General features: G+C 41.7%; 2 protein-coding genes across 3 annotated transcripts in view; both read right to left on the bottom strand.

Annotated features, from left to right (window-relative positions):
* Window positions 1–19,206, bottom strand: part of abl1 (c-abl oncogene 1, non-receptor tyrosine kinase) — a 33,366-nt gene extending 14,160 nt beyond the window's left edge. Inside the window, exon 1 of one of the 2 annotated variants that reach the window (XM_069673221.1) lies at window positions 18,908–19,206. In XM_069673221.1, coding sequence (XP_069529322.1) covers window positions 18,908–19,034 — 127 coding nt within the window. In that variant the 5' untranslated portion in view covers window positions 19,035–19,206. Of the gene's footprint in view, window positions 1–4,411; window positions 4,949–18,907 lie in introns of those variants that run through there. The other variant, XM_069673222.1, reaches the window with a different exon arrangement.
* A 1,696-nt stretch (window positions 19,207–20,902) lies between these two features.
* exosc2 (exosome component 2) lies at window positions 20,903–24,227 on the bottom strand. Its single transcript, XM_069673636.1, has 9 exons — window positions 24,095–24,227; window positions 23,523–23,624; window positions 23,376–23,421; window positions 23,185–23,274; window positions 22,987–23,052; window positions 22,827–22,895; window positions 22,149–22,325; window positions 21,780–21,908; window positions 20,903–21,311 (listed from the first exon to the last, which is right to left on the bottom strand). The coding sequence occupies exons 1-9, from the start codon at window positions 24,214–24,216 to the stop codon at window positions 21,231–21,233; spliced, it is 882 nt and encodes a 293-aa protein (XP_069529737.1). The 5' UTR covers window positions 24,217–24,227; the 3' UTR covers window positions 20,903–21,230.
* Window positions 24,228–25,459: the final 1,232 nt, after the last annotated feature.

The following is a 25,459-nucleotide window of genomic DNA, read 5'->3' as shown; positions in this document are numbered from 1 at the left end:
CATGTGTTGCATTAAAAGTGAATGCTGCTTATCCATGATTAGTTCAGACTCCGGGGACAGTGAGCAGACCTGTCTCTTGACCATTTGAGAGTCTGGACGCTTCATAATGCCGCAGCAGATTAATGTGTAAACCATTCAGTGCTTTATTCTACTCATTCATCTAAAAAGGAAGTCCAGAGAAAGAGCCTGCTTGTGTGCGTTTCTGTAGAACCCTATGTGTTTGCGTGATTGTGTCTACGTCTGTTTGATGAGCATGGCATCAGAGCTGGACAAAATATAACTTGTGAGTTCCCCAAAGTTAGAAGGAAACAAACAACATGTAGCATGCAGGCATAAAAATAGCGCAACTATAAGGAAGTAAACAGAACATATGCAGCCTCCAGCCAGTCACATGACATTGTTGACGAGTTGCAGGCGTCAGTGTCGAGAAAGGCTGGTGAAAGACTTTCACACAGCCTCTTCTGCCAAGTTTGGCTTGTGAGCCGGAGCACACTGAGACAATCAAAGCCAAATGTGGTGGTAGCAAACCTGCCATTTTCTCCTGTTATAACAAGGCAGATTCAGTTTCAACTGGAGCATGCCGATTGGCTCGTACTCTGATAGTAAGGAGGGTTATGTTCCTTTAAATGGAGACAGACCTGTTGCACTTTAAATCAGGGGTGCTTCCCTCAGCTGTAAAAGATACAGGTATCTATGTGTCTTCTGCCAAAATAACAACAAGAAACGGTCCCACAACAGGCAGTTAAGAGACAGAAAAAAATGTCTCCTTTACATAACCGTGCAGTGATGAGTGTTGTCAATGACTAACCAGTAACCACTCACTTCACTTGCATTTGAAAAATGTTTGACAAGGTCTTGTGTCATCTTACTGAGCTCATTTAGCCAGTTTCATGTATTTAACAAAAATACCCAAGCAGCACACTGTACACATGCTTAGGATGTTATGTCAACATGTGTATCTAAATAAAAAAAAATACCCAAAATAGCCATAAAAGCAGATATTACAGTATTTCAACAAGAGTGCAATCCTTCGTGAATATTACAAATTACAAGGGGTAGGAATCGCAGGGTGACTCATGATAACGATACGATATAATACAGTGCAGTACGGTACTATACAATACAGTGCAATATGGTATGACACGGTACGGTACAGTAAGATACGGTACAGTACAGTAATATATGATACAGTACTATACAATAAGGTACAATACGATACTATCTGATACAGTACGGTACGGTACGGTACGGTGCGATACGGTACGATACGGTGCGGTGCGATACGGTACGATACAATGCGGTACGATACGATACTATCTGATACAGTACCGTACGATACGGTGCAATACGGTACGATACAATACAGTACGATACGATACTATCTGATACAGTATGATACGGTACGGTACGATATTATCTGATACAGTACGGTACGATACGGTGCGGTGCGATACAGTACGATACAATACAGTACGATACGATACTATCTGATACAGTACGATACGGTACGGTACGATATTATCTGATACAGTACGATACGGTACGGTACGATATTATCTGATACAGTACGGTACGTTGCGATACAGTATGGTACGATACGGTACCGTACAATACGGTACGATATGAGGCTGACAATTACAATAATATGCTCGGATTCTGCGATAAACTGATATATCGCAAGACAATTATATAATGATGCATCACGATACTGTATCTGACTGTAACTGAAGAACACAATATGCCACTCAAAAGTTACAGTGCAGGATTATTGTGTATTTATTCTCTGCAATTTGGTGTCAGTTTCACAGAATTTGACACAGAAATGACACATTGTTCGTGTTTTCAGTCTGTAAATTAATTTTACAGAACTACACAACACATTAGGACTTTGTAAGTGGCTGGTGCATCGCTTATCTTCTTTTCACTGCAACCAGACATTATCCTGCCATCTTCTTCTTCTTTTATCCTGCTGTCAGCTTCTTCTTCGGCCAATTAATTTTTGTTCACGTTACCTAGCAAGTCAGGACAACCGACTATACATTGCTGTATCGATATTTTGTCCCACCCCTACAAATAACACTATAACTGATCAAAAAAATGAATTCCTGCTCCAGCTTTTTGTCAAATTTGGGTTTAATTTGAGGCCAAAAATCAAGCAGAACGCATGATTCAGACCACAGGGCATGCGAGACATGCCATATGTCCAGAGTTCGGCCTGGTCATAAAGTATGTGGGCAGCCTAGTTGAGCAGCCCACGGCGCACATGTCCACTTTACGGGCCACAAATACCACAGCTCTTTGTGAGAGGGTGACGGCACACTGACACATGGACGATGACGACACACGAAAATAAAAGACGCGATAGAAAGGAAACTGAGGTGAGTGAGCGAAGGAAAGAAGAGAAAATGGGAGAAATTGCAGCGAGTCCTGGCTGCACTACTGAGCTGAAAGTCAAAATGATTTAATATGAGTGGAACTTGTAAAGAAATCGTAGCTGTGACTGCACTGCTGTGAGGAATAGGAACGCACTAGAACTGACGCACGAGAACGTTCTTTAAAAACCAGCCTACTAAAGAATAAATGGTGATAAAGTCTAAAAAGAGACGTGCTAGTTTTGGTTCCATGAGCTTATTAACACCTTCAGCAAATGCAACTAACTAACTGGCGCAATAAAAACCAGAAGATGTCTGGGTCCAAAAACTTTATATAACAATGCCTTCCACCTAAAGTCAATCCTCGTCCAACGGCTGCATATTTCCTGAGGGAAAATCTTCCTCTTGCATCACCTGCCATCACCTTAGTAGGAGATGATTCAGATCGTACGTTTGATATGGTTCTCCATCATGTGAGCTTTGACAGAATGTACAAACCAGAACCTGATGGAGGAGAGCAGGGAATACCAGGTGAAAGTAAGGCATCCCAACTAGGGATGCACGATATATATGCCGATATTTTACAACTCATTTAGCCAATTACCGATACCGATACCGATATTTTTTTCCCGCACACCTAATTGCAGAGATCATCAACTCTCTTCTGTATTGGAATTAGCATACAGTATAATGGTGATACTCTTATCACATTTGTTACAACGGTCGGGGTGACGGGTCTTGAGATGGTTCATCAAGTTTGTAGTGTTGAAAGACTTTGCCTTGGCTCCTCCTCGCATCACCGAAGCTGAGCAGTCATTGCAAATAGCAGTTTTGCTTTCTATTTCGGACACTTTGAAAAACTTCCACACCACAGACATTTTGGCTTCTAACTGTCTGCTGCAGGTAGACACACGTGATGTCATCACGCTGCGCCACGCAGGTCTTCTTCGCGCCGGGGACATTGCGCCGAGGTCGGGCATTTAATCAAGTATGCAGCAGCCCATTATTTTATCGGTTAATTATATCGGCGGAAATCGGCGTGTTGGCCGATATGCGATAGTTCATTTTTAAGCCGATATCAGCCGATACCAATAATGTGCCGATAATATTGTGCATCCCTAATCCCAACATGTTTGATCCATTGTTTTCATCTCATTCAACTCTTTATTTAGTGTTGTCAAATATCTAACTACCTGCATCAAAATACACGTAAGCTCCAGCTTATATAAAGCAGTTCAGTAGTCAGAAGGTTGTGTTTTTGGCTGGAACATCTTAGCAGGAGATTTTCTGTGCCTTGGACCATATGTGCTGGAAATTAGAGACTCTTTATCACTGTCATCCTCTTCAGTGGGGAGCGTACCAGGACTATTAACTCTATTAAATCACTTGGTTACGCAATCTTTGGCACACATAAGACTGCACTGATTTTTTCCGTTGCAAATCAATTAAAATGTTGGTCGTGACCAGCCCTTCAAATACTCGTGTCCCTGTCATACATAATGGACAAATCAATTACCTACTGTAAGCGTGACGAGGACTATTTAATTAGAGGTAATGGAAGAGAGGTAATCCCAGATTGAAAGTTCTTTATATTCTTTATGGAAGCACACAAAAACCCTCCAAGTGCTGGAGAAGTGAGCAGGAGAGCGCAGACTGCGATTAGATCCCCTCTCCTCATAAACAAAAGTTAAGTGGGACACGACCAGGAGTCAGATTTCCTTGTATTCTCTTCCCCGTCTCTTTTTCCACTTCTTTCCTCTTCAGCTAGCCAGTGTGTCTGGCCTCCCTCGCCCTCCCCTGTGCTTACTCTCTGCTCTCCCCTCCCCATTCTTCTGTTTCCACAGTGCAGAAATCATTGTTGAGCCTTCACACGGTCATTCTTCATCTTTTTCTTTCTCCCCCCTTCTCCCCGTGTTAACCGAGCACTTGCTTTCTTCCCCCTCAGACATCTCTACTTTAAATCACTGTCTATATTTCTCCAAAGTAAGAATAACCATCAAAGCTAAAACAAGTCTTCAGCAAGCACACAGTTTCCTTACCTTCCAAGTAACAGCTGGAGGAGGACGAGAGGCCTTTCTTAGATTTACACCCCACCAATTTCAGGCATATCTCCAACATTTTCATTTGCTTTCTTTCCCTGCCCCGCTGGAAAATGTTGTTGCTGGTTCAAATCAGACGTCCGTTAAACGCTTCCCCTCTACATGTGTCCGACAGCAGAAGAGTTCAAACACGAGACAAAAACTGACAAAAGGAGAAACAGCACCGAGCGAAAAAAAGGTGTCAAAATACACAGGTTTTCTTCGTCTTCCCTTTCAGTTGCTGTAAATCCTCTTTTCCTCTCGCTCCTTTCCGAAACAGAAAGAGCGGCGTCTGCTGTCCGGCAAAGTCTATCAACTTTCTCTCCTGAGCGGCTCCATGTTTTTTTCCCCCTCTTTTGGTGAGCTCCACTTTTCTAAGATGCAACAACAATCCAAAAAGCGCAGGTTAGATCCAAAAGCTTGCCAGACCTGTAGCTGTGTCAGTTGAGTGGGCAGCAGGGCAGTCTGGACGGTGCCATTCCTCTCTCCTGTCCCCTGTGTGAGTGTGTATCTGAGGCGCAGGGACTACTCGTGCTACAGCTGCCAACAAAGGGCCTCTTTCAGGCTCAGCCTGCTGCACTCAATGACATCAGCTGAGCCCTCCCACATCCAGCAGCAAACACACAATGAGAGGGAGAGAGCGCCACCACACACACACACACAAGCACCCACCAAGAAGAATATAAACAACTGCACACCATCACCCAAAAACCCTGCCAGTGTATTAGTGAAAAGCTGCAGCGGTCACATTTAGTTTCTAGTCGGTTAAGAAGTTAAACAGTTCTTCCCTTCTGGAAGTCATGGGATAAATACAACAAGCTCCTCCTCCAACTTTTTAACCCCCCTTCCCCCCTCTCTCACTGTCTTTCTGCTCCTCTCTCATCTTCCCCACTCTCCCCCCCCCTCTCTCTATTCTCAAATGTTTACAGGTTGAGGAGTCAGTTCTGGAAACAGGACTTGGCTTTTAAAGGCAAAGCTTAAGCGCTCAATAACAGGGAGGAAAGCTTGACCTTCGCACAACACTCAACGAGGCTCATTTGGCCGATCCAGTTGGATAAAGTAAGCTGTGTATTTAAATTAATCAAAATGAGAAGATTATCGTGTAATCTTTAAAAACATGTCTTGCCCTGTGAGTTAGGATAAAAGCAGTTGCTTGGCGATGAAAGGAGGGAACAATCATTGGCAGACGCTCAGCTGTCTTGCAACACAACTTAAAAAAGTGTGGCGATACAACATATCGAGGTTTAGGAATACTTTTGAACAACTAGAGGTAAGTCTAGTCACAGTAGCTGTGCTTGAAAATGCAACTAATCATGTGTAATATGGGCTTAAAGGCTCGTCAATAGCTATCACACTGGAGATTAAAGCCACAAAGGACACGAGAGCAGCTGTAATCGACTGACTATGTCAGGCAAATATTTTTCCATTTCAAAGACAAACATGGCCTCAGAGATAAGGAGCCCAGTCAGGGGGGTGATTACATACTGGTGGGAGGCTGGCTTGATGACACCATAGCGCATAGCATGAGTGCCATACCAGTTTACTGGCTGAGCCGGTCACTGTAATTTCCGATCAGGCAGTAAAGGGCTGACTAAATATGCCGAGAAATATACCAGACAGAATAACTTTATTTTAAGCAACAAAACCTAATGTGATACTCTAATCTCTGTCTGTTGTCGAATGACCAGCAGGCCAATAGATCTGTGTTAGACTGGGGTTTGAAAAAAAGGAAGGAGGCTGAGAACACAAGACGTAAAGTGTTGCAGGAATATAGGTTGACTGGTCCGCTTGGCAAGCAGTACAAGGGGAGGAGAGGGGAATAATAAACAGATGTTTCTGAAGGCAAAACTGATTTATGTGCAATATATATAAGACAGGGAGAAATATGAGAAGAGTAGAGGAACAGAGCAGAATAGAACACTCAGAGATAAGGTCATGTCTGTCTGAGCCGTTGGCTGGTCCACGGAGACAATGCGAAATGTGAGCTCATGTTGTCTGTGCTTATGAGCAAATGTAGTAATGGCTGACATTCATCAAAGGGTAATAAAATATGTGTATTCAAGTTTGCTTCATGGGAGATTTCTGACAGCTGGAACATCTGAACCTGCTGCCCTGCTCTGCACCAAAGCGCTGATGTATTAGGAGGGCTGTTAATTAGGGGACAACCCTGAGAGGTTTCAAAAGTACTCCTAATGATGTATATAAGGGATGTATAGGTGTGGCACAATTTTAATTGTCATTGTAAAGCTTTCAATTTTAATTGTCGAAATTAAAATCAGTATTGGTGATCATTAGTGTATCGCTCTAACCCTTCCCTTTTGCGAAAGACCAATACATTTCAAAATTCAAAGCTGCATAAGGGCCTGTGTCCACTAACAACATTTTTTGCACTGGCAGTGCCCACGGCCTTAATTTCAGAGCGCTTCTCACTGGCACTTACTGTTGCTAGGATCCGAAAGTTTCCTACGGCACTTCCACATCCCTTGCTAGTGACCATTAAGTCTGTTTTAAATTGCTCTGTATGCTTAATATTTGCTTTTATTCAGGGAAATGTAACAAAGAAAACATAAAAACGACAGAAAGGAATCCTGGCGTGAGCAGCAGCTCTACACCTGGAAATTGTACCCTTGAAAAAAACGAAAGGATTAGCTTCTTCTCCGCCATTAGTGTTGACAAAGTTGATATCTGAAGTCCCGCCCCTTCTTGATTTTGATTGGTCCGTGAGTAACATTGACGAGTGCAGTGGCGTTCCAAAAGACTAAGAGTGCAGCGACAGGATGCTGAGCTCTGAACTGCTTTGGTTTCGTATTGAAAATAGGCGCTGCCAGCACAAAAGATGCCATTAGTGGAAACAGGCCCTAAGTTTAACTACCGATAGCCTGCATCTGCACTTTTGGACACAGCATTGTCACTGTTGGAGATAACAGAGACACGATAATAGCTGGCTCAGCAGAACTGCAAAAACACTGTTGCTCTCCTGAAGTGACTAGTGAGGTAACAATTTGTCTGTTAGCCTTGCTAATTTTAACATAAATACAGTATAATATTATTAGCCAAACTATATTAATTATTAATTAATTTTTTCCCGATCATTAGTTTGGGAAGTCAAGATCAAGATTCTCATTTTGCATTGTCAGGACTCCAAACTATTGAGAATCTAAAGTGGACTATAAACATCCAAGTAAATACATCAACTTTACAGACATGACCTAGCATAATGCTAGCATGCTAAACATCCACGTCGACTAGACTTGATACCTAAAGTTACTGGATGCTTGTCTGTTTGGTTTGGGCACGGATGCTCTCTAAGCCTCTATGTAGATTCTTAAACATGACAGAGTCTGAGTGGCTTATGCAAGTAATGCAACGCCTGCAAATCAAGTCGCATGCCACCGGGCCCTACATCATCGCTGCAGTGCTGGTATGGCAAACATTTGTTTCCCTCTCATGCACCACCCCAAACACCAATTAAGAAGAAATGCAGGCTTCCTCCAAACTCTGAGAAAGGCCCATTAACTCACCGCAGTCACAAAGTGTTGGAGGGATGAGAGGATGAAGGGAAGAGGAGAGGGGCTATAAAAGTGAAGGAGGGAAGAAGAGGGGGAAAAAAGGTTGCAGATGGAGAAACATGAAGCACATTGTTTGGAAGTGAGCTCATAGGAGAATCGCTCGCTCGAGTTTTATAATCCGAGCTGTGTATGTTAACAGTTAGCTGACGTACATCCACCCACGGGATGCTTTTTGGCCCTTTTCCTCTCACGTACCCCCCCTCCTGCTTTTCTTATTCAGTTCTTTAAAGCTTTGACCAGAGAACAGGTTGTATTCCCGAGTTCGGAGGCTGTAACCGTGTTATAAACTACTGGGTTGTAATAACATTTAGATTGGTTTGATTCCGTCCTACCATGAGGGAACGCACACACAAACATAATCGCACGGTCAAACAATGCAAGAAATGTATACCAACCAACACTTGGCATCAATCCTGCTGCGTCTAAGTCATGAAACAAGAGTTATTACACTATTAAACCAAGAGGCTCTCTAATTAGAGCGGAGGAAAATGATGGGAGAGAAGGAGCGAGACAAAGACGTGTAGTTTCCTTATAGTGATTCTGCATGGTTGATCATCCCACTGCGATGCCTTAACCAGCAGCCACAGCTATCTGTACAGCTAAGTGTACTTAAATATCAAGCTAGGTACAATTTATGTGGTTGTGGATGTGTGTGTGTGTGTGTGGCTATTTACTCAGGGCCCTCTTGAGAATGCAGCCAGAGTGTCTGAGGCGTGCAGACCATGCAGCAGATGAGGTTAAGGGGTTTAGAGTTCCACATAATTCTCCACTTTAAGTATTGTCCACAGGGGAGCATGGACACTTAAGAACAAAACAGTGGCTGCTCTGGTTCAAGGTTAAGAGCTCTAGCTGCAGCCAGAGGTGGTTATAAGTTACCAATTTGGGCAACAGTGTACATAAGTATATTCCAGGCAAATTAAAATATTTATTTTGCAGAGAACAAAAGAAACAAGATTGTTTATGTAGATTCTCTCGGGCTTTAGAGGCCGTTTCTTCCGCTGTGTTTTACATGAAAACTGAAGCAGAGAAATCCACGTTATGTGCATGCTCTTGAATCAGCTAACACACAACTTTTCTCAAGCCAAACCATTTAAAGTGACTGATTAGAAGTCCACTGTCAGCTCAGCTTCACAACAATCTTCCGTACAGATTGGGAACAGAGGTCCTGTAAAGCTGAGACAGAATGAGGTACCTTAGTAAAGTTTGTTGTTTAACAAGACTAGGTCAAAACCTAGCAGTGGAGGAGCAGCCCCGCCTACTCCCCGAGCAAAGTATCCAGAGCCATATAGACAAAGAGTCGCATCAGTGGAGGTCCGATATGCTCCATGATCCGCCATTGCAATTTCGCAACTCTCTCTGACTCACTCACTCAGTCAGTCAGTCACATATAGACCCATGTGTACACAAAGTCTGTAGCTGTAGGCAGCAAAATAAACTTGGTCTTCAGATGTATTATGCACGAAAAGTTGGATATCCATTAACAACATGAAAAACCTTTAAAAGTAGATGAGTGACGTGGAGGCACTGTCCTTATGAGGCAGATGACAACGTGTTTGAAAGCAGGTGCGCGCTGCGGACGTAGGTGAGGACAGCGGACGAGCAGCCCCGCCTACTCCCCGAACAAAGTATCCAGAGCCGTATAGACAGAGAGTCGCGTCAGTGGAGGTCCAATATGCTCCATGATCTGCTATTGTGATGTCGCAACTCTCTCTCTCTCTCTCTCTCTCTACGACTGTGAAAGTACCGTCACTCACTCACTCAGTCGCATGTAAAAATGGGTAAAAATGTCATTCTGGAAAAACACGGAAATATGCAGTTTTCACTTTTTCACTGTGAACAATAAACACCCCAAAATGTGAAACACATGCAAAATAAGAGAGTATATATACATTTAAAAGATATGGCCCCTTTAATCATGAAGACAGACACAAAATAGAGCAACACAAGCCAGGTGACCTAGCAGAACTTTGCTCATTTCTCCACATGATAGACTGCTGTAGAACCAAGACAGATCTATGTAGAGCAAACCTGCAGAGAATGGAAATGTGTGCGTTCGAGCCAAGAGTTAAAATATCATACTTTAAGCAAACAAGAGCCAGGTCAAATGCACACAGCTATTCATCACATGTCAAGCATAAAATGGGGGGTTAATTATGCGTGTTGGAAAGGTCTATGAAAATTAAGAAAGGCCAGACAGATGAGCTCTACTTAGAAATAGCAACCTGTGTATGAGTGTGTGGAGAGGAGAGGGTGCTAATCCAGTGATTTTCAGAATAGAGCAAAACTTTTCAAGAGTGCTGGAATGAAAGTACAACTTTTTATATTCCATTGTTTTATGAGCGTGCAGAAAAGGAGAGCCAAACTCTTTCAGGAGGGAGAGAGAGCGCAGAGGAGAAAAGGGTGCGTGTGCATAGGAAAGAGAAAGTGATTACTTAAGAATCTACTATTACCTTGGGTCTCATTTATCAATTCAACAACATAAAGAGAGCAGACAGACAGAGTACACAGGGCCTGAAAGAGCCAGTGGATGCCCGGTCTGCTTTTAAAGACCATCAACCATTAGAGATGTTATCTAGATGCCTGGGGAAAGACCTCCATTTGTCTGCATGCCCACTGGGGCAAAAACAGGAACAGATACACAGGAGAGTGACTCTGGCTACGAGGCTCTCAGGCTGCAGCCGTGGAGCTGCTTCTTTGTGTCTAAGTGGATCCAGATGCAGCGAGCATAGCAGGCCCCCTCTTTTAGCGCTATGGAGAGGAGCTAAACACAACACAAAGGGACGGGACGGGACAGCATAGCGGTACTGTATGGACCAGAGGTGCGAGGAGAAAAATGTCAACCGGCCAGACAATGAATAACTCAAATCATGCCCCCATTCTACTTTAATTGGTCTTTTGTCCTGTAATCTGCATGGCGACAGATGCTCTCAGACTAAAAGGGCGCATACACGGCCGATTCTTCAACAAAAACACAGAGCTGGCATCCAAGGTAGCAGGTTGTCTGCAGAGAAAACAACAGCTGTGTCTGGAGCTGCCTGCTCAGGCATGGAGAAAGGAACAGGGGGTGTTTTTTTTTTACTTCTGTATGTGAATATGTGTGTGTGTGTGTGTGTGTGTGTGGACTGGGGTGGCGACAAGGTCCCACGCCGCATTCCTAACCCAACTTGGATTTTTTCTGTATGCATGTGAGTGTTGTATATATTGTGTGTACAATGGAGGGATAACCAGCAAAGAGAAGGAAAGGCGGCCTCTTACTTTAGACTGATGAACACAAGTTGTGCCCTGTGACTTGAAAGAAATAAGCCAGCATTATGAGCAATAGATCAGCATAGTAACTGACACATGCGTTTTCAGCAAACACAAGATATTATAGTAAATAATTACTTCCTTGTCAGACACTGGGCAAATCTCAAGCCATGATTGCGTAACAAATACGCTTGCAGATGCTGCTAAACATAATCTAAATAACCAGGGTGAGTCAGTGACTCAACAGGACTGTTTGTCCTGGACCAGCATGCTTACACTTCCAATTGTTCTGTGCAGAAACATTGTGTACCTTACATATATGGAAAAAAGCTTCACGCCTTTGTGATATCTTTTTCTCCTGCTTGCATTTGGGATTTTAAAAGTTTTCGTAACTTACTTGTTTAAAATTTGTCAGGTATGATGCACTGATTTTGTTTTTAAGGACCAACCAAGGTTCATGTTGGATGCATCGTTTCACACACAATAACTTCATTTGAATGTTTTGTAGCACAGAACATAATGAAGCGTGAGAGCAAACACGTGCTAGCTTACCATTAGCAATCCCTAGCATACATACAGAGAGCAAGGCAACACAACAAAGAGAAATAACACACTAAAAAAATAGGAAGACACTCTTAATGTTGATTCTTGCTACTTATGCTCCGTTTACTGTTGCATGCTGTGATGTTTCTGTGCGCCATTATTGTCATCTTACTTTCATTATCTAAGCCTGTCGTTGTTTTTTATGTCTTTTTTAAGCTTGTAAATAAAGCGAGACAAAGAAATAATGACAAAAAAGGGGAAAAGCCAAGAAGATGAAGGGAGAAAAAGAAAAGAAAGAAAGCCGAGGGGGAGGGAGGGAGGGAGAGAGAGAGAGAGGGGGATTGCACCAGTTATTTGAGAGAGGAATGCACAAGAGGTCACATTCTTCGCTCCACTGCTGTGGCTTGCCCCATGTTCAACTCTCTCTCTCTCCTTTTCTCCGAGTAAAAAAGGCAAAATTACTCAACACGCCTCTGCTGCAAGAGATCGCATACACACACATGGGATTCACTGGAAAACAGGGTGAGCTGGATCAAGAGGCTGTTGTCGAAGAGGCTGAAGGCCAGGAAGCTTTTAATTTAGTCCGAAAAGTTCATTATATATGTTGTAAAATAGGCCTTTTTATGGATGGCATTTCGACATGTCACAGTCGAAAATCACAGGTGTAAATAACAATTAAAAATTGAGTTTTTGCACCTCCCACGACTGTCATTATTGTCATGAACTTTCCATGACTACAAAACTTACAAAGAGGGGACTTTTGAGGCACGGACTACCTTGACTACTTTGATTTATACACACAGCTGTTCTGACCAGTCATCAGGTAAGGTGGTAGTAAAGTGGACTCTTTTCCAGGTGGTCAAGAGCTGATGAGAGGGAGAAACACTCAGTAATCAGCAATGTGTCATCCGGCAAGGGACAAATGTGTCTCCCACACACACAGACACACACACGTGTGTTTGTGTACCCATTAGTTTGGAGACAAGGCCAGCTAGAGCGAGGGACAAGCCGCAAGGGGCCCAACAGCTGGTCTGAATGAGCATTGCTATGAGGTGCCTGCTGTATAGCTATATACATGGTTGTGCATGTGCACACGCACAGACACACAGATACCCACACAGACGCCTGCCTCCCTTCTACAGGACTCACAGGGATCATGATGTGTCGACTTTGAAGATTCCTCAAGTTCCAGCCAAGACAGAGACAGCCAGAGACTCAAAGAGAAATGAATACACTTGCTGCTTAAACACTAAACTCAGCTGCTACAGGAAACACACACGCAAATACACACAGACAAATCAAATGATGTCACTGAAAGGCGACATGAGAGGAGAGGTCAGCCCAAAATGAACAAGAGGGACGTCATCTTTCTTCATCCTAACATTACAACTTGCAAGAAATAAACTGAGGATTACAAACTACTACTACTACTACGTTTGAACAGAGGCCTGCTGCATGGTTTGTGTTGACAGTTACATTACCGGGGACTTGTTTGGAAAGCTGTTCCTCAAAGTTGACTTTAATCAGTGCACTATTTGAAATACAATATGCAGTCATGACCACAGCCAATGATGTTGTCTTAGGGATGGCGACGTCAAAGAAGCAGATTATCTTTATAATATGTTCGACGGGTTAGGTTTGCCCCGTGGCATTCAGCTCTTGATCTATTCTTCAATGTAATAAAGCAAAGGATGAGAAATCCAAGCATGGCAGTCAATCTAGTGCTCACCAGCATAGGCGCCAATATCTCATAGGCTTCAGTGTCTGTCTAGCTAAACTGCAAACATAGCTATGGCACATGCGTAACTTTTGCATGTGCAACTTCCTGTCATGCTTCAAAGTAAAATCCTTTTATTGCTTTACCGTTGAAATCTTTTTAAATGAAGCAGAAAAATGTAAACATGGCAAATAATATAAGATGACAGAACTTCCCTTTGATGATCCCCAACTGTATTTGTTGACTTAAAGGACATTCATGTATTATTTTGTAGCACTGCATCTTTGGGTTATAACTAATTTTCTGAACACTTAATCGGAAAAGGGAAAAACTAAAGTATAACTAGCTCGGCTACCCTGATCAATTTCGTAAATGATACATTGGGGGAATTTCTACACAAATGGGCTTTTTTTGGCATTTATAAAAGTATTATTCGTAATGAAAACAGAAGCTTGCTCACAACTGCAATGTACCCTAATAAAACCCCTTTTACCCCATAAACAAATTCAACCACCAGGGGGCAAATTTCCCCTTTAACTGTGGGAACAGTGATTACTGAAGTTACCTCAAAATAATGCAATATTGTTATGATCCCCTTTCCTTTGAACCGTCCATCCTCTAAATCCTGCCTTCCTGCTCTCCTCTTTCCTCTGTAAGCCCTTTTCAGAGAATGGCAGGAAAACAAATGAAAGGCATCATTTCTTCTCTGAATACTTCAACACAGCAATCTCACTTCCTGCAGCCGAGTCAAAAACATCCCGCCAGAGGTATCATGCCCACTCAAGAAATCAGTTTTTTTAATATGTTTTACATTATTACTATTGTTTGTAATAAATATTTATGATCATTTTCTATTATGAGTCTTATGTCACACGCCTCCTTTCCTTAAAGTAGTGATTTTTTTCCAAAAGTTGCAGAATCTGTCAGAGCACATGTGTATGCACACGGCACTGTTGCACATTAGTGCCGGAGGAGATGTGGGCTACAGCTAAATGTTGTGACACTGAAGTCGATAGCAAAGCGTCAATCCCATTTTGAAGCCTGTGGAAATTCAAACGGAGTGAGATAATCACACTAAACCGCATAGAGAAATATAAGCATGGTTTGCTCGCAAGACAGTTGGCAAGCACGAGCAAAAGTTTGTTGCCATCGCTCAAAACTGTTGTTTAATGTTCTGGCTCATTAGTCTTGACTTGTTGATAACATAGCATCATATTTAGTATTGGTAAAGGACAGCTGAATGCAAGTGAGCTTTTCCACTTCCATCACATGTTATTGGTCACAAAAAAACTTAATTTCCATTTGATACGTAAGGAGTAGGTAAGTAGGTCAAAGTAAAATCTTGTCATTCTTCCATAAAAAGACAGAAAGCCCCAGCCTCAGTCCTCAAACAGGAGGGAGGTTACTGCTCTGTCTGAACTCTTATCGGACATGGAGGTCGAACTGACCACTGGGGCTGTGGCTCAGTGGTAGAGTCAGACGTCTCTCAATCGATAGGCTTGGGGGGTGGGGGCTTGATCCCTGACTGCTGCAGTCCACAATTCGGAGTGTCCTCGGGCATAACACTGATCCCTAAATTGAGTGTGCATAAATCCTGATTGGAGATTGTCATAGCAGCCTTTGCCTTCAGTGTGAAAGTGTGAATGTGACAAAAGCGTAAAAGCGTTTTGAGTGGTCGGAAGACTAGAAAAGCACTATATATATTAAGTACAGTCTAGGGATGCACGCTGCACGATATTATCGGCACGCTATCGGTATCGGCCGATATTGGCTTAAAATGAACTATCGGATATCGGCCAACACGCCAATATCCACCGATATAATTAACCGATAAAATAATGGGCTGCTGCATACTTGATTAAATGCCCGACCTCGGCGCAATGTCCCCGGCGCAAAGAAGACCTGCGCGGCGCAGCGTGATGACGTCACGTGTGTCTACCTGCAGCATGAGAGAGTTAGAAGCCAAAATGTCCGTGGTGTGGAAGTTTTTCAAAGTGTCCGAAATAGATCGCAAAACTGCTATTTGCAATGACTGCTCAGCTTCGGCGATGCGAGGAGGAGCCAAGGCAAAGTCTTTCAACACTACAAACTTGATTAACCATCTCAAGACCCGTCACCCCGACCGTTGTAACAAATGTGATAAGAGTATCACCATTATACTGTACGCTAATTCCAATACAGAAGAGAGTTGATGATCTCTGCAATTAGGTGTGCAGGAAAAAAATATCGGTATCGGTAATCGGCTAAATGAGTTGTAAAATATCGGATATCGGCAAAAAATCCAATATCGTGCATCCCTAGTACAGTCCATTTACTGCTATGTGATGTTATTGTAAGCATAGAGTTATCTATACTCATGCTGTTTCATATGCATTTTAAAAAAGGTGTCAATACAATGTTAGCAATTTCATTACATCTTTTTTACATCCATTTTCATTGCTGATGTTTATGTGAATTGTTGTCCCTCAAAATTATAGGTCAAGCCAACAACAACCCTACAGCAACATTTACCGTAATAATCACAGCACATGACATGTCTAAATAAATTGAGTGTATTTACCCATTACCCATGTGACGTTTTAAAATCCCCCTTCACAAGTCTTTGTTTGTATTTGTCAAATTGCAGAAAGTTGTGTAATTTTTGCTCTTTTTGTAGGACGACTGCCATGCTTCCTGTGCCTGCATGATTCCCCTGCATTCCAGTTGTCACATATTGATGTCCTGTGTGGTTAACATTAAAATGAAGGGAGGATGAATAACTTTAGTTTTATAATCTTCTTTCAGAGACATACATTCTGGATTTTCAATAGCACTAATGAGACAAAGACACGCTGCAGTAGAAAGCATACAAATCTAATAATGGATGGCAACTAAATTTAAACTGAATACTATCAAAGTTACATGTTTGTATCTGCAAGCACACATTACACAGAGGAGAAAATAGAAAGAAGCGATCAATGAAACTCTTCAGTTCTGCTCAGACTTGTTTTTTACAGGTTTGGTTACATAATGTAGCTCATAATCTAGTCCATAAGAGGCCATGCTAAAGTTTATACTCAGTTATCTGAACTTCACACACAAAGAAAACAGCTGGAAACACAGTGTGAAAGTTACCGTTCCAAAAAGTCACTACCCTCCTCAATGCGTATAATCTTACTAGCTAGCCAGTGAGATCACACCTCCCCACTGTACAGTACACAGAGGTGCCAAGAGCAGAGACAGGTCTTTGCTTGCCTTTGACTGCTCCGTCTCTCTCCCAGGCAGCTGCATGCAGAGGTCTGAACCTGCCTGCCGAGACGCAGCATGAGGCTGGCTAGCTAGAGTGTTAACTAGCTGAGGCTCACCAGGAAGAGAGAAAACATACGACGTAAAATCATGTGTTGATTCTGCCCTCCTCTTGCACTGTGACTCACATCCCCTCTCAGAGTCTAACCTGCTCATCACAGGAGGAAAGGGGGCAGAGAGGGAAAACAAGTTCGCCCCATGTCACTGACCCTTCGCCAAATTCGATCCATTTACCGGCAAATGCTTTCATTCTGTTTTTCTGACCTTCCCTGTCCTGTCCCCCTCTGCGTTATGCAAGACTTAGACTCAGTGGAAAATATTCCTGCCAATTTAATCACGGCCCTACGGACACATTTGGTAAACTTATCAGCTAGCTGGATGCATGGCATGCATCTGGTTCAATGACAGGTGATCATTTTAAGAGCTGAAGCATTGATTTGTTCTGCATTGACAAATATATTATCCGTTTACTCCACTCAAAATGACCACATTTGAAGACAAAAATTTTATGATCCCAGTTTCGATTTTGATGTCTTATTTCGCCCCGCTGAGTATTAACTACGCTTATAAGTATTAAAGCTAAGGCCGTTAAAAGTCAAAGCATTAGGCATTAAAACCTTTTGTTTTATGGTAGAGAGCACGCCTTCCTGACTGTACCTTTATTATAGCGGTTCTGTGCTACACTGGGCAATAAATTGAGCCGTGGGCCACCTCGAAGGCATTTTCATGAGCTAATACTAGTAAAGAAAAAAACTGTAAAAACAAGAGGTGAAGTGACTGATGATATCACCCGTTGTTTTCTATAGGTTATGATTAAAGTCTGCTTTCTGTACTTTGCCATGTTTTAAAAAGATAGAACTGATTGGGGCTTTGGAAAGAACAAAAAGCTCTAAATGCAAAAGTAAACCAGGAAACAGTTTGATGTGGACTAAAAGAAACACAAACCCAGGAGAAATGTATCTCCAGTGTGATGCAGTGGACCTTAGGTCATAGCTATGCAAGCATGGTGAGGCTCTGTGCCAGCAGCAAGCTGGCCTACCCAAGAGGCAGAGAGGCTTCCTGAGGAGTGCACTAACAGTGCTTTCCTTATGGATCACGCATTGGCGTTAAAGTTTAGATGCCATCTTTCAAGTATGTCTGTGGCTATTATGGCCAAAAATCCTTCACAATTTGAGGTATCCTTTTATCTGGCAATTATCCAGACATTCCCTGTTTGCACAATGCATGACGGTACTTAGCTCTCAGTTAAAGGTGACTGATTTCAGATGGAGCCGAACAGTTTTGAAGATAAAGCGATTACTACTTGTGTGTGTATTATATAATAGGAAACTATACACATTTAGGTTGTTAAATGACCACAACAATTTTCCTAAGATTTCCTCCTGCTGTCTGGGAACTTTAATGCAAACAACCGTCTGTTGCAGCCTTAATTTCAGACACAGCCTTTATGTTTTCTGCCTCTTGCTTTGCTTTACACACTATCCACCATCTTGTACAAACACAGGAGGAGGCACTGTTGAGCTCCGCCACAATACATAAGCTCCTTTACATCATAGATGTGGAGGTATTCTTAACAAAGATTTCAGACTTCTGCTCCATCTTTTTCTCAGTCAAGGCAGGCCTGGTAAGAGCAGGTGTGAGGATGAAGACGGACAAAAGTTGGTGTTTAGTTTGTTTGACAACACTTTCTCTACTCCAGGATGCGCAAGCTGTTATTCAGTTGGCTAGCTTCAATCTCAATGATGCAACCACAACAGTGTTACGGCTATCTATACACTGTGATTCTATTGTGATTCTAACAGCGAATATTATCCACTTTTTTCTTTATATGTGCAGTTGTCAGTCCAGTTTACTCATTTTGATTATGTATTTTGCTTTGATGAAATGTAAAGCAGCAGATAGACTAGGAAAAGCATAAGACATACTGGTGTCTTAGTATATGATCCTTGGTCAGAAGGAGCATATGCTGCCCAGCTAATCCCTGGCATTAGTAAACAAACCTATACAGGTAAGCAAACTGATGATAGTTCAATAATCAAATCTGCTATCAAAGGCAAACAACCGTAGGAGACTCTTATCACAAACATTTGTTCTTACCGTGCACAGCAAAAACATTACAGGGCTGGGTCCCATGGCGTGATGACTCTCTCCTTCCACCCTTGATGAAGGCCGGCAGACTGGGTCTCCTCTGGTCCCCTACAAACTTTCCCGGCTGCTGCCCCATAAGGGCAGGGTGCCAGGCCGCAGCCGGGACTCTCCAAGCTGGACTCGGTTGCTCACCGTCAAACAGTGTCCCAGCAGACAGGGAAGGGGGTCAGGAAAAGACCGGAACCCCTTTCCCCAGCTCAGCCTGTCCTCTCCTGGAGTATGGGTGAGGCTGTTCACCTATGCAGATCCCTTTTACTCCAGTATGTCTCTGTTTCTCATGCATTAATGGAGTCTGAGTGCCTCAGAGGTCAAAGAGCGGTGCGTCAAAGTAATCTAGAAGGAAAACAAACAATCAATGATGATGTCATTATATTTTTTTTAACATAAACTCTGCAATCTGGCTTCAGGCCTGACAATAACATAGAGGTGAATTAAGGTTGTACATCATAGGGTTGAAATAAATATTACAACGAATGCAAACATAGTCGTTTGATAGATGTCTGTGACAAAATATACCAATTAACACTATATTTGCTACAAGTATGCTCTTGTTTGATTTTACACCGCACCACTAAGACTACATTTTCAATACACTCACAACCCCACTTCCCACTGTTAAAACTAGGATGTACATCCACTGAATTTCCTCTTTTAAATGCTAGTCAAGCTCATTAAATATGAAGCTAACGTTGGTTAACCAAAGTATGCTGCAGGCAAAACACATAACACAGGAGATTAAGTGTTGGTATGGAACAAAAACAAAGTGGTCGATAACTAAATAATTCAATCGTGGGCATATAAAGTTGTCAAACACAACGATATCTGAAGTCTAGCAGGGCATTAGTTGTTGTTTCCCTCACCCTACTGTGTCCTGACAACCTATTTTAATACAAAAGCAGTGTCAAAAACATTAAATCGTCCACTATAAGCACTTCAGTGAAAATGACAAACTTGTACAAACATATCCCAAACTTGCAGCGTTGTTACAAAGTTATGCAGTGAAACCAGCGTGAATGTTAACTTACTTGGCCACAGAAACATTTACATTGTTGGTTAGCGAGCGACCTCAAGCTAGTTTTTAAGTTAGCCATGGAGGCTAACAGACGTTAGCTGGTGGTATGCAGCGCGAGACCCTTAAATGCACATCGAGCACTCAACAGTTGGCTCTTGCTGGGTCGCTGTTTACACGCTGGCAATAAACGTCGGACAAGTGCACTGAAGGGTCTCCAAAACTACTTTCTGGTTGCCACAAGTGAATTCTTTGCGAATGGTCTTTCCAAAGCCAGAGTTTTCAGTCTGTTTCAAACTTCCGCGTCCACTCTTCCCGTCTTGCGGAGTTTCTTCCCCTGTGGTACCCGGACTAAAGGCACTTCAATCAAGGAGGTGAAGAGAAATCGAGGAAACTCAGCCGGCCACAGACCCACGACTCTCTCTGCAAGCCCTTCCCTCTGTTTACAGCCACCGAGCTCTTCGTTACCGACCCATTTGTTCGCGTACTTATTCATCGTTTTCATGTGAAAATCTGTGCAATAAACTTTGGCCGAGTAGCAGTTGTGTCGCTGGTGCCGCCATACTTCCATACGCAAGGTGGTTTACAGAAGTATGTGGGTGGGGCGACGTGTGACGTCACGTGCGTGCGTGGGCTAGTAAATGGGGCCAGGGCAAAAGTTTTATTTTGCTAAAAGAGCAAAAGGACAAACCAGCTCCATTGAGAGGGCACACTAAGAGAAGTAGAAGGTGAAAGATAAGGATGAACCTCTTTTTTGTTATAAAAATATCTAGCTTATAAGATGGTTGTGATTTTAAGAAACAAAAGCTTTCAATGTAACCAGCTTTGTTTATCCATCAATACGTCAGGACTGTCAGTCTCACAACAAACAGGAAACATCTGTATTGTACATTTCTTCTTCGTTATTGGGCAAGACACACCACACTGAGAAGTACTGAAAATTATAGAAAATTTATTTCATACAACCGTTTTTTGTTTAACACCACACATAAAAGTGTTCCACTATACCTCTGTAAATCTTAAGAACATCTGCTCTAGTGATTTCTAAATGCTGCAGAACTTTGAACTCTGTCTCATAGCAGTCAAACAACAATCAACAGTTACGTAGGATAAAATACACTGTTCAACTGCAAAACTGACTGACATAATAGGAAGGGGGCTTTGAAAAAAAGTCCAGTTCAGTCCTCAGATACATGGTCCCCGACAAAGTTGCTTGATGTGATCTTGGTTTTGTGGCAAGGTCAGAGTTAGGATTTGTGCTCTTTAACCTTCCTGTTCCAACAGCTTCTGTTGAGTCAACATCACAATCTCCTCCATCACTTCTGGTTTCAAAATGTCTTTGACCTATGGAGATGGCAAAAAGCAGAAGAAAACTGTTTGAAACACAACAAACACTGTGTGGACAACATTTACATACCTAGTCTTTATTAATAAAGATTGAAAAAAAGTGCAGACAATTAAGTGTACCACAACAATATTATGATAATATATGAGCTAACATGCTGATATTGTATGAGTGCAATATTCATTGGAAGCATCATATATCAAGTCACTATTTCTCTGCCTTAAAGAACAATAAAATCATCCATTCCTGATACACAGTAAAAGTTGAGAACTGCAATCAATTGTTGCTGTAGGATTTCAATTTGACCACCAGATGGCAGCAGACAACATTACAGTTAAGTCCACTTCATTTTTGCCATATCTTTTCTATGCCATTGCTTTCTATTTTTGACATGGTGGGTGAAATTCAATTTATCTCATACTGTTGAAAACTGCAGTTAATCAAATTTTTAATCGATTGCTTCCTACCTGGTGTTGAACTGAAGATTCATAGCAATAGAGAACACTGGTGTCATACAGAAGGACCTTGTGTGCAGCCAAAGCCAGGAGGCAGTTCCTCAACCGTGAAATCACCTCTCGATCGGACACACCAACAGGCTGAAATAACAAAACAAAATAAGACAAATAAATGAGCTTAACGTATACATAGAAATATAAGTTGTATGCAGCAGATCAAAAGCACATATTGTTCTGTAAAAGCATCTAGACAAGACCAGGTAGAATTACCAGAGTGCTGGATATCAATATTATATATTAACGTCTTAATTTAAATCTAAATGTGTAATACATTGACGGCTTAAACTATGTAATACTGATTGTTTTGAGTTTTTTTCCTACCTCCAAGCTTGTGTAAAAGCCCCCAGCCTCCTCCTCCTGCATCTCCGGCGTGGGATACAACCACACAAAGCCGTTATTCCCCAGGATGATGGACGCACCGCATGGCAGGTTGTGGAAATGTGTTTTCTGCCTCTTGATCAGTGAAGGAGAAAGCTGTACGAGCACTCCTTGACCCAACTGATGGTGAGAGAAAATAGAAACGGTATTTGATGTCAAATACAGAAGTATTGCTGGATTATTTCTTCACAACTCTACATTTTGTAATGGAAGAATATAATGTTTTTATAAAGTAGGAAAAACACCATGGTATGTTATATACTAAATGGGAATTATTGATTATACCGCTTTAAATGTACAGGTCTTTCTGTTCTTAATATTCCCTCTATGTATTTATTCTGCCTTCTTACTTTGCATTTTATATATAAAGGAGCCAGCTATACATCCAACTGGCACTGATGTTACATATCGAAACGTTTATTACCATTTAATAGCGCAACTAACTGCTGAGTTGTTTAAGTACTGCGATTTATCCATGTACTTTGTTTTAGCTGCTGGGCTTGTATGTACAGACTTAGTTGTTTAATTGAACACACTGTTAGGGGAATCTGAAACATTATTTTATGGTTATCATCACAGCTATACTCTGCACATGGCATTGTGTACATTGGTAAAACTTACCTTTCCATATTTTAAACTACGGGTGTGAAGAGACAGGGCTCCATCTGAGAAGACAGACTGCACCTCTGCCTAGAAGCAAAGGAAAGAGCAACAAGAACATTAGAACTGGATGCAAGAAGATGGTGCAGCCAATTAAAGAGTAAAATAAAATGTGAGTTACACTGATGAGATCGCCCTCTTGAAGGTATTCCCTCATGGTGAGCTCATCCTCTGCTGATCTTCTCCTCTAAAAGTCAAATAAAACATGTTTAAAAATAGATAAAACAAACTTCCCTATCCAAACCTATTAATATGATATCTCTAGTTCAGCTAACAGTGTAATTTTTCTCCATGTGAATAAAATGTTGTAGCATCTCACCAGCTCTCCTCCGGGCAGATTGACAGAAGACAATAAGAGGACGGAGTCCAACCGAGAGTTGGTCTCAACCTTCCATCGTTTCTGTTGTACCTACACATGCAACATCCAAAATATTTGTTGTAACAACATATTTTTAGGCTACTATTTAAATGTCACCACATAGGAGAAAAGATGTGGAGGAGGTGCCTTACCTCTGTGATTCTGCCAACCACCACATCTCCAACCTCACCATTGAACCTGCAAATAACCAACACACAACAAAACTGTAATTACATAACTTATTCTCCCACTTGCCTTTTTGATTGTAGATGTTTAAGAGCATCAGTTTACTCAATTACCTGGTCTTAAGTGGTCTGACACAGATCAGCTTGTCAACTCTCTGCACCTCTCCGGCAACTGATGCCGTCAGCTTGTCTTCGTCGACATAAGTACCATGACCCCTGGGGAATAAAGGTGTATCGCAGTAATAATTAGCAAACAGCAAAACTGGAATGTGATAAAGTAACATTTGACTAACCATTATCCACTAGATAATGCTCATTGACTACACAGCCACAAAGTTTAAGGATTAAATCATGATTTTAGTCCTTATTTTGAAAAAATAGCATAACTATTTTAGGCAGGTAACCTTAGGGCTAATGCTGCATAATGATGCTGCTGATGGCTAATCCATCATCGACATGATAATGATGGTCCCATCAAATCTACCTTTAGGTCAATTTTACCAGGTGATTCATTTTGTTCAACTGGCAAACTCATAATGGCAGAGCTTTAAAGCCAGCATGAAAAGCAAGATTTTAGTAACTTTTCAAGAACCAGTACATAAGATCTTCAAAGCATCCATGACAACATGCTGTGGCTCCCACAGACAAATGCCGATCCCACTAGCGGTGAACCAACCAGTACCTACCTCATGAAACCAGTGTCTGAAGTGATAACATCGCCGGGGACGACAAGATCCTTTCGGTCAAAAGCAGAATCTATGAGAGACACTGGTTTTCGAATAGTTGGTAATCTCATGTCAGCAGCCATGCTTCCTTTTCTTTTTCTTCTTCTTCCCCGTTTGGCAGCTGACAAACAACTATACGTGTTGTACCGCCACCTACTGAAGCCTGAGTCTGAATGTGTGTGTTTTTAAGTAACTATACCAGCAGTTTAAACTTAAGCGTAAGAAGTCAAGCAACGTGTAAGAAATTAAAATTACAGTACAGCAATAATAAGCAAGCGTCCTTTGTTTGCTAGCAATCAACCTTCTCCTTTTCCCCTATCCCCTTCTCTTCTACTCTTCTCGCCCTCTAATGGCGTGTAAGACTCATTACCGCCACCTGTTGCACTGAACTTGGGATTTCAGTGTTATTGTGACTTCTTCACTAGAGATATAGGCAGCGCATTAAAGCCTTTATAGTCGTTGCACTCTTCTGTACTAACTCACTTACTCAGTAATGTTAAGTCTTTAATGCAGATTTATGTTTTACATTAACGCACACTGGACAACATTCTGTATGTTTACCTTGTACTGTGTTTAATGTCATACTGTTACCATTTTCTTGCACATCTCTACAGCTCTTTGATTACACCTGTTGTACATATTTTGTATTATATTGCTTTTTTATATCTTATTATCTTATTGTCTATTTTTTGTATTCTAATTAAGCTACTACTGTTTAATAGCCATTTACTTATTTTTATTATAGTTTTGTGTTCATTGTTCTTGCACCAAAACATCAAGACAAATTCCTTGTATGTGTAAATGTACTTGGCAATAAACTTGATTCTGAAGTAAGTATTGAGTAAAGGACACTAACAATGCAGGGGTCTTGGGACCCAGACTGGGGTACAGTTTAAGTGTGTATAAAATGCCCCTTGTGCCAAAAAATGTCGACTTGGAGGGAAGAAACCAAAGTATATCCACAGGAAAAGTTATTGAATGGATGTTTTCAGTGTGACAGATTTACCCTGTTTAATAAAATCATTTACAAGGAGCAGAAATTAGAAAATGGATGTCACATGAAATTGTTTGTGATAGAATGAAAACTCTGGTTAACCATGAGGTCAACCATGAACATTAGAAATCAAACAAACATGTCCTGTAGTGTTGACTTTTTATTTTAAACACTTTGTTTGATCAGGCTTAAAGTCTCTGCACAGATGTGGGTCACTTCTGCTACTTGTTGAAGTCTCACTTCAGCTTCTCCTGACTTTGATCGGCTGTAAAGAAGCAAACAAAACATTTCAAAAGCTTCTTTCTCACATTATTACTCATTAACTAAGTTGA

The sequence above is a fragment of the Semicossyphus pulcher genome, unplaced genomic scaffold, assembly GCF_022749685.1.
Source record: "Semicossyphus pulcher isolate SPU_LCO1_2020_fin unplaced genomic scaffold, fSemPul1.0.p SCAF_22, whole genome shotgun sequence".
NCBI classification, from domain to species: Eukaryota; Metazoa; Chordata; class Actinopteri; order Labriformes; family Labridae; genus Semicossyphus; species Semicossyphus pulcher.
Note: the sequence above shows the minus strand (reverse complement) of the source record. Positions and strands in the feature narration are given on the sequence as shown.